The 15,805-nt window shown below is 40.5% G+C and overlaps 1 protein-coding gene and 1 long non-coding RNA gene across 27 annotated transcripts in view; one reads left to right on the forward strand and one right to left on the reverse strand.

Annotated features, from left to right (window-relative positions):
* FMN1 (formin 1) overlaps positions 1–15,805 on the forward strand; it is a 433,877-nt gene that overhangs the window by 218,405 nt on the left and 199,667 nt on the right. For 24 of the 25 annotated variants that reach the window (XM_049104448.1, XM_025473314.3, XM_049104447.1 and 21 more), the window contains 2 exons: positions 2,556–3,319; positions 7,938–8,088. In XM_049104448.1, the coding sequence (XP_048960405.1) occupies positions 2,556–3,319; positions 7,938–8,088 (915 nt within the window). Of the gene's footprint in view, positions 1–2,555; positions 3,320–7,937; positions 8,089–15,805 lie in introns of those variants that run through there. The other variant, XM_049104450.1, reaches the window with a different exon arrangement.
* LOC112676190 (uncharacterized) overlaps positions 1–15,805 on the reverse strand; it is a 103,039-nt gene that overhangs the window by 59,848 nt on the left and 27,386 nt on the right. The window lies entirely within an intron of this gene.

Genomic DNA, 15,805 nt, shown 5'->3' on the forward strand with positions numbered 1-15,805 from the left:
AGACTAGTTAATGATCGAGAGCATGTCAGCTCTGTGCTAATAAGTGTAAAACCATAGACTCTCAAGGCATTGAAATACCTGAAAAGATAAGTGTTTAAAAAGGTGAATGTCCTTCCCATTTACAACTGCACCAAAAATTTTAAGATATCTAGAAGTAAACCTAACCAAAGAGGTAAATGATCTATACTCTGAAAACTACACAACACTAATAAAAGAAATTGAAGAGGACACAAAGACATGGGAAACATTCCATGCTCATGGATTGCAAGAACATAAATTGTTAAAATGTCTATACTACCCAAAGTAATCTACACATTGAATGCGATCCCTAACAAAATATCACCCGCATTTTTCACAGAGCTAGAACAAACAATGTTAAAATTTGTATGGAACCACAAAGGCCCTGAATAGCCAAAGCAATCTTGAAAAGCAAAGCTGGGAGGCATCACAATTCTAGACTTCAAGCTCTGTTACAAAGCTGTAGGCATCAAGATAGTATGGAACTGGCACAAAAAACAGACACATAGATCATTGGAACAGAATAGAAAACCCAGAAATAGACCCACAACTTTATGGTCAACTAATGTTTGACAAAGCAGGAAAGACTACCCAATGGAAAAAAAGTCTCTTTAACAAATGGTGATGGGAAAACTGGACCACTGTTTTACACCATATAGATAAAAAAAATCCAAAATGGATGAAAGACCTAAATGTGAGACACAAATTCATCAAAATCCTAGAGGAAAACACAGGCAGGTAACCTCTTTGACCTCAGCCATAGCAATTTCTTACTAGTCATGTCTCTGGACCCAAGGGAAACAAAAGCAAAATGAACTATTGGAACTTCATCAAGAAAAAAGGCTTCTGCACAGCAATGGAAACCATGAATAAGACTAAAAGACAACCTATGAAATGGTAGAAGATATTTGCAAATGACATATCTGATAAAGGGTTAGTATCCAAAATCTATAAAAAACTTCTCAAACACTCAGGAAATAAATAATCCAATTAAGAAATGGGCTGAAGATATGCAGACATTCTTCCAAAGAAGACATCCAGATAGCCAATAGACACATGTTCAACATCACTTGCCGTCAGGGAAATACAAAACAAATACAAAAACAAAACCACAATGAGATACCATCTCACACCTGTCAGAATGGCTAAAATTAACACAGGAAACAACATATTGGCAAGGATGCAGAGAAAGGGGGATGTTCTTACACGGTTGGTGGGAATGCAAACTGGTGTAGCCACTCTGGAGAAAATTTGGAGGTTCCTCAAAAAGTTAGAACTACCCTATGACCCGGGAATCATACTACTATATATTTACCCAAAGGACACAAAAATACTGATTTGAAGGGACACATGTGCCCTGATGTTTATAAAAAAAACATTATCAACAATAGCCAAATTATAGAAAGAGCCCAAATGGCCACTGACTGATGAGTGGATAAGGAAGAAGTGGTGTGTGTGTGTGTGTGTGTGTGTGTGTGTGTATACACACACATATAACAGAATATTGCTCCACCATCAGAAAGAATGAAATCTTGCCATTTACAATGGCATGGATGGAGCTAGAGGGTGTTATGCTGAGTGAAATAAGTCAGTCAGGGAAAGACAAATACCATATGATTTCCCTTATATGTGGAATCTAAAAAACAAAACAGATGAACATAGAGGAAGGGGAAAAAAAGAAAAGCAAACCATAAGAGACTCTATGAAGAACAAACTGAGGGTACTGAGGGTTGATGGAGGGAGGTAGGCAGAGAATGAACTGAATGGGTGATGAGTATTAAGGAGGGCACTTGTTGTGATGAGTGCTGGAGGTTTTATGTAAGTGAGGAATCATGAAGTTCTACTCCAGAAACCAATATTACACTATATGTTAACTAATTAGAATTCAAATAAAAAATTGAGATAGAAAAAAGGTCAATGTCTTATAAAATATAGTTTAAAATACTGGGTATGTGGAAGAGAAAAAGAGCAAACCTTAATGTTCCCATTTTCTGTGCATTTGTATTGCTTATTTATTACCATATTATGAAAGATTATGAAGTAGACCCAAATACTGATCAGAAACAGCTTTGATGTGGAAACCTCTAGAAATTACACGTGTGATAGCTTCTTCTCACACCTTTTGTTTCTGCTGTGTTGGCCCAGAAACCCAATAGAAGAGGTAAGGAGACTATGAGGATAGCCTTCTGGCTAGTATCTCCATTTTTTTTTCTTTTTCCAAGCCAAAAGTAGTGAAAGATATATTCAAGCATGTGCATATTGTTATGAACACTTTGTTTTGCATTTGATATTAAAACTCGGTGCAAGTTCTTAGGGGGGCAGTTTTGCTTTAAGCCTTAATCTATGGTAATTATTCCCCCAGCAAATTCATAAGGTGAAATTTATAGCCTGTTAAATCCTCTAAAGAATATCTCTGTCTTTCCCTGTGTTGATGTGGGCTGTGCTATGGTGGCCCAGGGATAGCTTTGAAGTTTTTATTTCTGATATTTGTTTTTTTATAAATTCTTTTACTTTCTTCCTCACTGCTGTCTCTTCAGGCTCAGTTTGAACTTCAGGCATTTCATATCCGAGGGGAGCATGCCGTGGTTACAGCAAGACTAGAAGAAACCATTGAAAATCTCAAACAGGAGTTAGAACACCGACGGCGAGGAGGATGTGAAGAGATGAGAGATGCGTGTATCTCCACTGACGATGATCATCCTCCAAAGACCTACAGAAATGTGTGCATCCAGACAGACAGAGAGACTTTTCTCAAACCCTGTGAAGGTGAAGGCAAGACAATCAGAAATAACCAGATAATACCCAAAAAGCTGAATATCTCCTCTTTAAGTCAGCTTTCTCCCCCAAATGACAACAAAGACATCCATGTACCACTTCAGGCTGTGGAATGCATTTCACCAAGTCAGCAAAAGACATCACCTCCCCCTCCTGCACCACCCCTACCAGCAGTCATCCCTCCCCCTCCTCCCCCTCCCCTCCCCCCTGGACTTGAACCTTTGCTACCAGTACCTCCAGCACCACCTGTGAGTGCTGGACCGCCACCCCCTCCACCCCTTCCACTGCCGCCAAGTGCTGGGCCTCCTCTGCCTCCTCCTCCACCACCGCTTCCTAATTCCTCTACTCTGCTCAACAGTGGGGGGCCTCCTCCTGCTCCCACACCTCCAGGACTTGCACCCCCACCTCCTCCTGGACTTTTCTTCGGAGTTGGCCCTTCTAGCCAGTGTCCTCGGAAGCCAGCCATTGAGCCAAGCTGCCCCATGAAGCCTTTGTACTGGACTAGAATACAAATAAGTGATAAAAGGTAAGCCTCAGTCCTCTGGCCCCTTCTCAGATTGTGAATTCCCAGGATTTTGCACAAGTGACATTTTATTCTTACCAGTTGGATATCTGTGTACTGTAGCATTCATTCTCAGATACAGTACAGTGAATACCTTGGATAAACAAGGTTCGAATGTTTAGGGGGAGAATGTGTGCCTCTACCAGGTCTTGTCTGTATTTATTACAGACTCTTGCTGGAAGAAACAGTGTCTACAATGTCAGATCCTTCTGTAAGATAAAGGTTCCATTTTACAGACTCTTGTTAGAGAAGAGCGGTGGTCTAGGTTAGAGCCTTCTCCAACATCGCTACAGCTAGCAAGTAATCATAAAGACATTGAGCCTGAACCTATACTTAGGTTCACTGAAGATTTTTAGAATATCTGTCTTGTCTTTAGATGGGATCCTCAACCTTATGATCTGGACATTTAACAGGTAAGTGTCATTTTTCGGGTTTTATTAGAAGAGCCAGGCATAGCTGAATCATTAGCTCTTTAGGTCAGGATTGAGTCAAACAATAGAAAAATCTCTGCTTGAACTCTCATTCCCCTAACTGCTACATGCCCTCACATCTTATGCCTTGTTGCCCTTCAGTGAAAGTGCTGATATAGCACACCTAACATTTGTAGAGCTTGTTAAGCTGAGTCTGTAAGGCAGCAAGATAGGTTGGTTGGAAACTTCCATTCAAATATATTTGAATCTAATTTCTTCTGCCTCATTTCAGTCTGTCAAGAGGACAATGAGAGAGATGTTGGGTTGCTTTTTCACAATCTCTAGATTTGAAGTCCATTTGTTTGCGAAGAACAGCAAATAGGGAACACATTTTTAAAAGTAAATTTTTTAGCTTATTCCTCAAATCAACGTGTGGTGGTGAATCTTTCAATTTATATAACATTTTGTATGTGGAAGACAGGATATGAAAAATAACATGAAATTTACAATTATAAAGCAACTGGAAACCACTATAGGAGGAGTGGGGATTACCTTCAAACTAAGCATATGATGAACCTCGTTGATTATGTGCTTCATATTGGCCTCTTTCCTCTAGCCATGAAATAAGGACCAAGGGTTTATGTGTGGAAAATCCTGATACTTTAAAAAAAAAATGCTGATACTTTGTTATTTCCCAAATGAATGGTTTAAAAGAGAGAGAGAGAGAAAAGATCTTGAAATAGCTCCTAATGATTAGCTGCAATACTAGTATTCCTTTTTGTCCCGTTCAGGACTCAGTTGACATTTCCTAAGAAATAGTTTCCCAGAATATTTATTTGGAGCTGTATTCCCTTATTAGTGCTCTTGAATTAATGTACCAACATTCCAGGGTGATGAGTCCCACCTGTGTGCCCTCGGGTGGTATGTCCTGACAGTACGTGTAAGTGTTCCACACCTATGTCTTACTAGCCTGCCCCCACTCCATTCCCCTCAAGACTTCAGCAGCAGCCAACATCCTCCACCAGAGCAGTGGTAGAACAGAACTGCTGGGAGATACAGGCCCTTTGCCCACTGGCCAAGAAGGGACAGAGTCAAGCTGGAGAAAATCATTATGTTTTTCCCTCTTTATGTCATTGGCCATTTTGAGAAAGAAAACAATGACATACTCAAGCTCTTACTAGTTTCACTATAAGTTCAGCTTTGAGCGAAATGAAAAGGAGATGAATATACTGACTTCCCCACGTGAAGACTGCAACGTGGCCACTGCCTGCTGCTCCACACATTTAGCCATTTAGCCTCTCCTATCGTGGGTCCCTCAAGATTGTTTTGCACCCTCAGAGCATGGATACTTCTTTTACATGAAAAGGCTGTAGAGATTCTGTATAGTATTGATTTATGTACAAAACTAAAATTATTTGAGGTGTATTTATCAAAAAGAGAGGAAATGGGCTTTTAGTGTTTTGTATAACCAGAAAGGTGAGCACTTTGTATATAATATATGCATGATAAATTTTGTACTTGGTCTTCTGGGGAGCCAGGAGTAAAATATGATTTTTCTCTATTATGTATTCACTGCCTCTCATCCAATTAGATGGCTTTTCACTACTGACATGAGCTGATTTTTAACTTCTCCTTTGCATTCTTTGGTTTCTATTTTCTGGCTTCTAGAATAGGGAAGAATTATTTAAAGAAAAAGAAATCCTCGCCTATCTACTTTTTTGACTTCCTAATATCTATTTTTCCTTTATCTTTCCTCTTTCTTCCACTTCTCCCTCCTTCTCCCACCATTTCTCCCCTCTAGTCTTTCTTCCTTCCTTCTTCTACCTTCCTTTTCTTGTGAGCTAGATTTCAACATTCAGTCGTGAGAGAGGAAGTTGGCCATTATAATAGATGAGATGGTCGATAGTGATTGAGTCCTTGGTACCAACCCACCAAATGCTAGCTGTCCCCAACTCACTGAGAAGTAGTATTCCAAAATTCTTTTATTCGTTATCAGATGTAATACATGGTGATGAAGGAAGGGCTCAACCTGCCAAAGCCTACTTACTCTAGAATAGGAGTGGGTTGTAGCACTAGCCCTACTAGTGTGAGCTCAGAGTCCTTGGAGCTGAGGCCAAGCAGTACAGGTGCAGGGTTGGAGGGTGGGGGATGGATGGGTCTGAACAATCGAATTTCCCTTATGCATCACACCACCTCCCTCTATATACCCTCTCCTCAGCTTTCCAGAACCTTCATGAGGGGCAGACCAGTAACCCTTAACAGGCTGCATGCTTCAGAATTCCCTGCCATCTTTTCTGTCATCAAGAGCCCCTTTTCTAAGTGCTGCTGAGATAAGCACTTAAACATTAATGATGTTTGCATCTCAAATGGAAGTTAAATGAGTGGTAGAGGTGGGTGGCTGGGGCAGGAACACATGGTTGCATGTACTTCATTGGAAGTCTTCTAGATCTTGGGTGATGATTTTATAGGTATTCATTATACTGTCCTGTGTTATACATGTCACACATATACTCTTAAATGGCTCAATTATTATATTATTTAAAAAAGTGTAGAGAAGTGAATCTGAACACGCCAAAATGTCCCTATTTCATGGGAAAGGCAGCCATATAGCAAAAGGTGAACACAGAAATCCGAGAAGTCCATCTTCCCAACAGTGCTGAATGTGAAAATTACCTTTTAGGGATGCCTGGGTGACTCAGTGGTTGAGCATCTGTCTTTAGCTTAGGGTGTGATCCTAGAGTCTTGGAATCAAATCCCACATCAGACTTCCCACAGGGAGCCTGCTTCTCCCTCTGTCTATGTCTCTGCCTCTCTGTTTGTCTCTCATGAATAAATAAATAAAATCTTAAAAAAAAAAAAAAGAAAATCACCTTTTAGCATCAAAAAATTTTGTGGGCCGCTCCATATAATAATAGTTCTTTTAGTTTTCAGTGACAGAGAAAATACATATTAAAACAAGGGGTAGTTACTTATAGACATTATGGATCATAATATATACATATATTTACAAAACAATACATGTGTGAATGAAACATTATTTTTTTCTGTCTACGGGTATTCTGTCTATGGGTTTGAAAATAAGATAAGAAAGCAGACACTTGGGGGAAAATGTGTTCTGAAGGAAACCCTTTCAAGTGTGGTCTCAGAGGCTGTTCTTTTGTACCTGATTCTCCATATCTTCTCTTTCTTTGTTTCAAAACTAGGGTGCCCTTGTTTTTCTAAGACAAAAACAAAAAACAGAAACAAAAAATACAGCCTCCCCATGGCTGCATTAGTTGAAATCTCTGTGGGCCTGGTACAATGAAGTTTTTTGGTTCATTTTCATTGTTGAATATAACTGTTGGTGGGGAAAAGTTATTAAATCAAGTATTTTTAAATGAGCTCAGTCTGTTCACAAATTATGGGTCCTGCCCTAAGTTAACCTGAGCTAATCCTAAAAACCATTTTTTTAAACCTTTTTTTTTAATTTTTTTTATTTATTTATGATAGTCACACAGAATGAGAGAGAGAGGCAGAGACACAGGCAGAGGGGGAAGCAGGCTCCATGCACCGGGAGCCCGACGTGGGACTCAATCCCGGGTCTCCAGGATCGTGCCCTGGGCCAAAGACAGATGCTAAATTGCTGCACCACCCAGGGATCCCTAAAAACCATTTTTAGAAAAACTAGAAAGAGTCCAAAGAGAGAATAAATCTTTACTTTAGTCGAAGGTGAAGAATTTTATTCTTTTTAAGAATTTTTTAAAAGAATTATCCCATTAATATCTCAGAATTGGTTATCTTTTCAGCATTTATATGATGCTCATTTTTACCCATGATGGAAAGAAACACCACAGACTGAGGGAGGAACAGCTTACATGGCCTCCATCCTGTGAATCCCAGGGTTTCTGGTCCCATATGATCTCTCTAGATCTCTCTCTCTCTCTTTGATTGTATGCGATGATCATTCATTTGTGGAAATGGGTGTCGGCTTTGATGTTCTAGAGTATATTTTGACATTAAAAAGTGTAACATGAAAAGCTTTTCATCAAGTTTTGCTAGAAGGAAATACAAATAAATATATATTGTATATATATATAAATATATATATCTTAAGTGAGTTATAAAATGAATAAGAAATTTCATGATATTCTGTTCTGAGGTTAATGTTTACCTTGTCATTTTTCTCTTTTAAGCCAAAATGCTACACCAACCTTATGGGATTCCTTAGAAGAACCTGATATTCAGGATACTAGTGAATTTGAGTATTTATTCTCCAAAGACACAACTCAGCAGAAGAAAAAGCCTCTGTCAGAGACTTATGAGAAAAAGAACAAGGTCAAAAAGGTATTGAGTGACTCTAGTAATCATTCTCTTTTTTTGTTGTATGTGGGAATTCATTATGCGCTGCTGGTTTGCTATCATTCTGTTTTCCAGAAATGTTTTGGAAGGTTTTAAGTCACTGATGACAATAGGGAGTCAATAATTTGAGAAATCTGTGCTTGTACTTTCAGTCATGTCTGAATTTTCAAACTTTTCTTAATTTAATCTAAACTCTTTTCAGCTAATAATTCTATTGAAAAAATATAAAATTTAACTTGCAATCAGTGGAAGTAGGCCGTATATTATATGGAAAATATGTTTTACTCATTAACTTATTTATAAATCCATTCATTTAACAAATATTTACTGGGAGTGTATTTATGCTTGATTTTATTTTAGGCCCATGTGATTCAGGATGGTAACTATTAGTCACACGTGGCTGTTTACATTTAATTTATACAATTAGATAAAACTAAAAATTCAGTCCTTTAGTGGCACTTGCCACTTTTTCAGTTTTGTTTTTGTGGCTAGTAGCTACCATATAGCACAGATTTTTTTTTTAAGATTGTCATTATAAAAAGTTTTATTGAATAGTATAGTATGAGCATCTGGGATTGTTTGATGAGGAAACCCCAAAGACCTTTGCCATGTGATACTTACATTAAAAATCAATGTTAGAAACAAAACATTAAACTATGCGATAGAGAGGGTAAGGAAGATGAATTTTGGCAGGGGCAGGGTGAAGGGGCGGGAGGAGGGCTTCAGTTTTAAGTGGAGTGTTCAGAATAGTCCTCACGGAGAAGCTGACTTCTGAGCAAAGACATGAGGACTTGAAGTCAAAGGCCACCAGCTATATATCAGAGAGCAAGTTCAAGGTTCCCAGAGCAGTCACCCAGATGTGAAGTTCAATGGCAGCCTGAGCCATGCACTGCTTGGGCTGTGCAACCTAGGTCAGAGTCCTTCCTCTTTTGCCTCCATCCCCTCACTATAACCTGAGATAATGACTACTCATATTATTATTCTAAGTAGTTATTAAATGAGGTATGCCTCCATATCTCTCTTCAAGTGGAGGCAAACCTGTAGATCTGTTAGGCTTGATGGTCTTGAGCCTGGTGGGTGTATTCATTGAGCTTATGGCCTATGCTAAAGCTGGGATTTTAGTTTTAGGGGGAAAAATGGAAAAAAACAGGGCACCTGGGTAGCTCAGCGGTTGAGCACCTGCCTTCAGCTCAGGGCATGATCCCAGGGTCCTAGGATCGAGTCCCACATCAGGCTCCCTGCAGGGAGCTTGCTTTTCCCTCTGCCTGTGTCTCTCCCTCTCTCTCTGTGACTCATGAGCGAATAAATAAAATTTTTAAGGAAAGAAAAGAAAAAGAAAAAAACCCGAGCTGAACCAATGCCAGAAAACTCTGAGCCTGCCCTCTGTGCCCCTGGTCACATTTCACACATTGAGATGGATGCCTTGGTCTCTTCCAAGAGTCAGATTTTTTTGTTGTTGTTGTTTCTCTTAAAATGAAAGTGAAAGTAAATTGCAGAGGTTTTGAACAGCTGAGGAGTTTCAGCATCAGAGGCCCAACTTCTTCAGCCTAACCTCAGAATGATTCCCACACAAGGTGACCAGGATGAACCCTGGCCAATTGGGTCTCATTTCTAATGATCGGAGTGGAGTGTATGTTAGAGATTTAGAAGTCAAACATTCTGAATCTTGGTCGTGGGGGCTCAGCCAACTTTGAGACCTACATGGGAATACCTCCTAAGCAGAGCTAGTCTTCATTCCTCGGCCCACTCGACATTCCTACTTCAGAAGCAGCTGTCAGAACTGTCTAAGCTTCTGCTGGACTCAAGACACTAGTTTCTATTTCATCTTCTATAATTGCATTTGAAGTTCCTGTCACCGGCAGTGGTTATCAGTAAGAAGTTACATATATTCTTAGGCTGAGCCAGGGATCCTGTTCTATAATATCTTATCATCTGAGGATTAGAAGGAACCTTACCAATCAGTGAATTCAGTGCCCTCATTTGGCACGTGAGAAACTGAGACCTAGAAAGAAGACATGACTTCTTGGTTTGCACACCGGTAATCAGGAAAGTGTTGGTGACAACAGACACTGGAGAGGATGTACAAGAGCCTCAGGATGTGTCTTCAATTCCCCTTAATTTAAACATGGATTTGCCATGTGAATGATGGTCACAGATTTTATTGGGATAACTGAGCCAATGTTTATAAATGAGAGGGGTAATTAACAAAATCACCAACAAAATACAGCTACACTTGTGCAAATCCAAAATATTTCCTATACTGTAAAAGTATAGGAAAAGTATCCCGAGGTATTTTTTTTTTCAGATTCAGTCTTCCGGTAGGAACCTAAATCTTTGAATAAAAGGATGCTTTAGGTATAACTCCAACAACAAGATATTTAGATTTAGAGCAGTTTTCCTTTGCATGTATCAACCATTCTAAATACCAGCTGTAATACTTAGATTTGTATCCCATACTTGGGCATGTGCCATCCTCATTTGTGACACCAAACCATTCTGACACTGCAAATATAGCAGTCTCCAAATTGAGAACCAGAGCTGAAAACATCAGCTCCTGTTGGCACCACCAACACTCAGTACTGTCTCCTATATATTTTTTTTGGTCCCTGATAACCTCAGAACACGTCGTTTCACTTTCCCACACAGATCCCTTTTCTATGAAATGGGGAATATCAACCCTTTACAGGTTTGTTATGGGGATAAAATGAAATCATGGTTATGAAAGTACTTTAAGTGCTTCCTAAGACTATGTATTAATAGTCTTAGTCTGTGAACCAATGAGAATGTTTTATGAAGAAATTCTTGAACATCATTGTTTCCCGAGGTCATTGAGGAGTCTTAAAATATTAGTATGTCCATTTCTGGAAAAATCTGCAAATGGTGATCTCTAGACCATTCCTGTTTTTCAGGATTTATAGAATTCTACAACTTCTCTTAATGACACATGCAGACATCTGGTAGGTAGTTCATCTTACACTGATGTATATAGTCTTTTGCCCTGTAAAACAGAGTTTCCACTGTCAATATGCCCATACTTCTATAGCCTCTGGGTTACATTTGTTCCTAGGGAAAGGTAGGTCACCTTGACAGGAGCTAGGAATGTGTCTTCATCGTCTGAGAGTCTTTCTCCCGGTACCTGTCAAAGAAGTGGCTGCTCTGATAAACTTTCCACTTGCTTTCCAAGCCCACCCTACAACTTTCAGAAAAATCAGCATGACCTGTCACTATTTTTCCTCTCTTGAGATGCCAAGATCTCACTTTGAATTATAAATAATCTCTGTGCTTGTTCCCTCCTCTGTAAAGATACATAAAATAATTCCCCTCCCTTTGCCTTTTTAATAGATATTTCCTAAGAATTAATAAGATGAAGACTACTCCCTGAGCACTCTGGGTGGGGGTGGGGACAGGGACCGCTGGGGAGGGGTTGCAGTGCTTCAGCAGACACAAGTCTATTGAAACTTCCTGGAGCCAAGTGCCTTCAGTTGTAATTTGGTCACTTTGGCCAGGATCACAGCTGTAATTCTCAAATCCCAGACTTGGTGTCTCAGTTTAGCAGGGAGGGGAGAAGGGTAGAACGAGAACGTTGTTTGGAAGCCTGAACATAAATCTATAGGGTTTTCATACCTGTTGCCTGCTAAGTTTATATAACTTCAGCTTTTGTATACAGAAATGATTTCTCTGGGCTGACTTAGTAAGGTATGTGCTTTATTTTTTTCTCCCAGAAGCGGGGATGATTTGCTTTATATTTCTCATGTGTTTGAAAAATGAGCAGTGAGGTTAGAGGTTATCATCTGTAGAAATGAGTGAAATAACTTGCCCATATGTTGATGGCACCAACATATATGACCTTGAGGTCACTAGCGCTGTGTCCAGATTCTGGAATGATAAGGGCTTTCCTGTTCTTCAGCTTAAAGGCCCCTGACTGGCCAGAGCTACTGAAAGCAAATGAGAGCATCTACTCCATGACTGGCACCAGTTTACAAAAGTTGTGCCTTGCAAGTTTTATTTGGAAATAAGGTGGCCCAAAAAGTTAAGTTGTATTTTGACTTTATTTGCTTATTTAAAAAAAAAAAAGTGGCTAGAGCTTGTCGATTATTGAGATCAATGATTCTTTCAGAATGTTAAATCTGAATATTATTTTTGGAGCCCAGCTATATTTCTCTGTTGGCTGTTGAGCAGTAACCCTGCGGACTCCAGCCCCTGGCCTTGTCATGAGGATGCTCATTACGTCCCCAGCCACAAGAGGGCTCCTTAGAATGCCCAGACACTAGGCTAGAGGCACTGCTTTGAGCAGGGAGAAGGGGAGCCACACAAGAGTTAACTGCCCCTCAGTGACCTCCTTGTTAAGTCTTGTTAAGTCTCTTCATTGTGGACCATGAGAGCACGTTATCCCCACAAAGTATCAGGAGCCAAGTGTGTAGTAAGAAGGCTTGTAGGTATTAGTAGAATAGAAATTATTATTTGACGTAGTTCCAGTGCTTATTAGCATGAATGATCACAGTATAAAAATGCGTGCTCTGTTAGGATTAGCCCCTATGTAACTGATCCTGGAATCACCTTCACAACATGCTTGCACGCGTGCACACACACAGAGCTCTTTAAATCTTCCATATCTAAAGGGAGGGGAGTTTAAAAAAAAGAGTGAAGATATATTCAAATATAGATTTTGTTTTAAAAAACAAAAAAATCAGGCCACCTGGGTGGCTCAGTGGTTGAGCGTCTGCCTTTGGCTCAGGGCGTGATCCTGGGTTCCCTCCCGACAGGGAGCCTGCTTCTCCCTCTGCCTGTGTCTCTGCCTCTCTTTGTGTGTGTCTCATGAATAAACAAATAAAATTGTAAAAAAAAAATCTGATTAGATATAACAAGATAGGCTAAGAGAAAATCATTCCAAATATTTATATTTTTAAAAAGCATCCTTCCACCTGGTTGAAGAAAGTTTTGAATTTTTGCCTATATTTTTCTGGACCTCTTTTTTTATTTATGCTGAATTCAGGCCCTTTTCTAAGACTTATGACATGGACTGGAGCTAGACAGTGATGAGTGCCAATATAGTGAGTCCCCTGGCCTCCACTTCTGAGCTAAAAGTATGTGAGGCTATAACAAGAATAGGTAAAAATCGTACAGGTGCATTTAAGTCACAAAATCAGGTCGCTGGGTACTTTCTCAACTGAACTAGTAAATGCTTTGCAAAGTGCACACATCTTCAGTATACATGACAGTCATGTGCTCACACAGGTACATGCTTAATGTGGACAGAAATAAGTCTTAATTAACCTTGCATTTATGTAATGTATTTCAAGTGAAGATGACAAGGATTTCAACAGCGATAATAGTACATGATTTTGGTTGAGTGTTTGGCACATATTAACTTATCTCATTGTCACAAGAACCCAAGAAGAGGGTTACTGCTATTATTCCCATTTCGCAGATGAGGGATTGTTAGCCTAGAGGGGTTATATAACTTTTCCAGCCTCGCACAGCTTTTTAGTGGTAAGGAAATGGATCTAACAACCACCCCAGAGCTTGTCTCTTAATTACTTGGGTTTGATGGTCTCACTTTAACTACAAGTACTGACTTGAAGTTCACTTGGAGAAGGCTGACCTGTATTCCTTGGTCATCGTTTAGTGAATGAAGCACTGGCTTTGGTGTCATTAGGCCTGGTTTCTATGTCTGGCTCTGACCTTAGCCAACTGTTGAATCTTGGGCAAGTTCCTGAAATTCTCTAGGTCTCCATTCTCATCTGTTTAAAGACACAAACTTTAGATGAATTACAACGATCCATTGTTACTTCCACCTTGAAAATAGAGGCACTCAAGATACACCAACTTTCCTTTAACTTACTAGAGAGAAGACAGATGAGGGCTTACATGTGAACCAGCATCTTAGCACTCAGCCCCCAGGCACCATCTGCTAGATCAAGCCACTTGATACCATCACTCCATGTTGTGGAAGTCATAGATATGTGGGAGCTCAGGGAATAGTTGTCAATAACCCCCAATTTAAGAGACATAAATGAACTGGAGAATTCTCTTAAAATAAACTAAGTTTCTTTGTGTACCGGGGTGTTGAAGGACTGGGAATTTGATGGGGAAAATTGCAATGGAAAGGCACCAGAGGTCTTGTCTTCGAGGTAAGTAGTTAGCAGGTGCTGTGTGTGTGTCCAGTCACGTCACATTTCTGGCCCGAGTCTCTGTAATGGTCATGGCATCCAAAGTGCATGTTTTTAAAGATGCTTTCCAGATGCCGAATATCAGATCATATCTGTGTGGACACCTTCACGCACACACACATCTTGAAACCAAGTGTGTACAAGTGTGGGAGCAGAAAGAACCTGCACATTTGGACTGTGCTTCCTTGGTGAGTAGCATGGGATATAATGCACGCCAGCCTTCTGCTTCAGGTTTTTCCCCTCAAAGATGTGGTGTTCCCTCCTCACACTTGTCTCCACTCAATAGAAAATGCATTTGGCCACATCTGCCACTAGTCAGCCTGGCCAGCCCCCCACCCCCCAGGCTGGTTTGGCCCTCCACCATCCTCCCTCCCTCCTCTTTCAGAGTGTCCGGGATCCAGGGGCCAGCCCAGAGTTCAGGTTATACCAGACAGAGCTGCCCATGTGTTTTTCAAGACAGTCTAGCTTGACCCCACGACTATGGCCACACTTCCAATTGTTGATAAAATACCTTTTGGCCCAGAGCTTGATTTTGGTTAGGCCTGACCTGATTTCTCTCCAGCTGAGGCTACTTTGCATGGCTGTAAACACGGGCCTTACAAAGCTCACCAACTGTGATAAAAGCAAAGGAAACCTGAGACCACTGGCAACTCCAAAACCCGCCTTCGCCTTCTGAGCCTGACTCTGAGTCACGGCTCAGCCAGGGAAGGAGGCTGCCAGCATGCAGCAGCTAAAGAAATGTTATTCTGATTGATCTGATTAGGGCAGCAAGGTTAGCCATGGTCAATTTACAAAGACAGTATGAGAAGAAATCATGTGTAGAGCCATGTTATGGGTCAGCGAGGCCCCTGCCAGAAGTTAAGAAAAGCCCCAGCTCTGCCAGGACCATTATCAGATCTCCTGGGTGGGGTACAAATGAGACTGGAAGGTTAGGGGCCCCTCCAGTGGAATGAATGACAAAAGGGATTGGGCTGAGAAGAGCTAGTGAATCATGCTTGCTTCCAGCTGGATTGCTTAGCTGCCAAGCCCCTTACATGTGAGTGGGAGAGACCAGGAGCCCTCCAGTCCAGTGTGAGGGGGACTGTCCTAGCTTCTCATTGTGATGGAAAGGAGAGGGTGGAAAGGCTAATTTGAGAAGAACATGAGGCTCTAGATTGACCCACCGAAGCAGCCAGATGGAACCTATTGGGCATTCTGATCCCTTCCTCCACCCAGGAGTGGTTTAATTGGGATCTGGCTCCAGGCTCTGGTTACTAAATAACCTGAGTTTTAGTGTTTTCATTTTCATTAATTACCTTTTATGCTAGGTGCCTTATTAGTCAATTAGGCATTTTGCATGTGCAAAATATCCTAGGAGGTGAGAAGGGGGTCTTTAAAAATAATTTAGAGCTGCAAGAACCAGGGGGTTAATTCATGACCTAATTATCACATCACTTTTTACTTTCTTGTAGACTCTTGTACAACTTCCTTAGTTTACAGCAAGCACAAAAACTAACTTTTAAACTTTGCTTTCAAATGGTTATTGCATTTAT

This window comes from Canis lupus, chromosome 30 (genome assembly GCF_003254725.2).
Source record: "Canis lupus dingo isolate Sandy chromosome 30, ASM325472v2, whole genome shotgun sequence".
Lineage (NCBI taxonomy): Eukaryota > Metazoa > Chordata > Mammalia > Carnivora > Canidae > Canis > Canis lupus.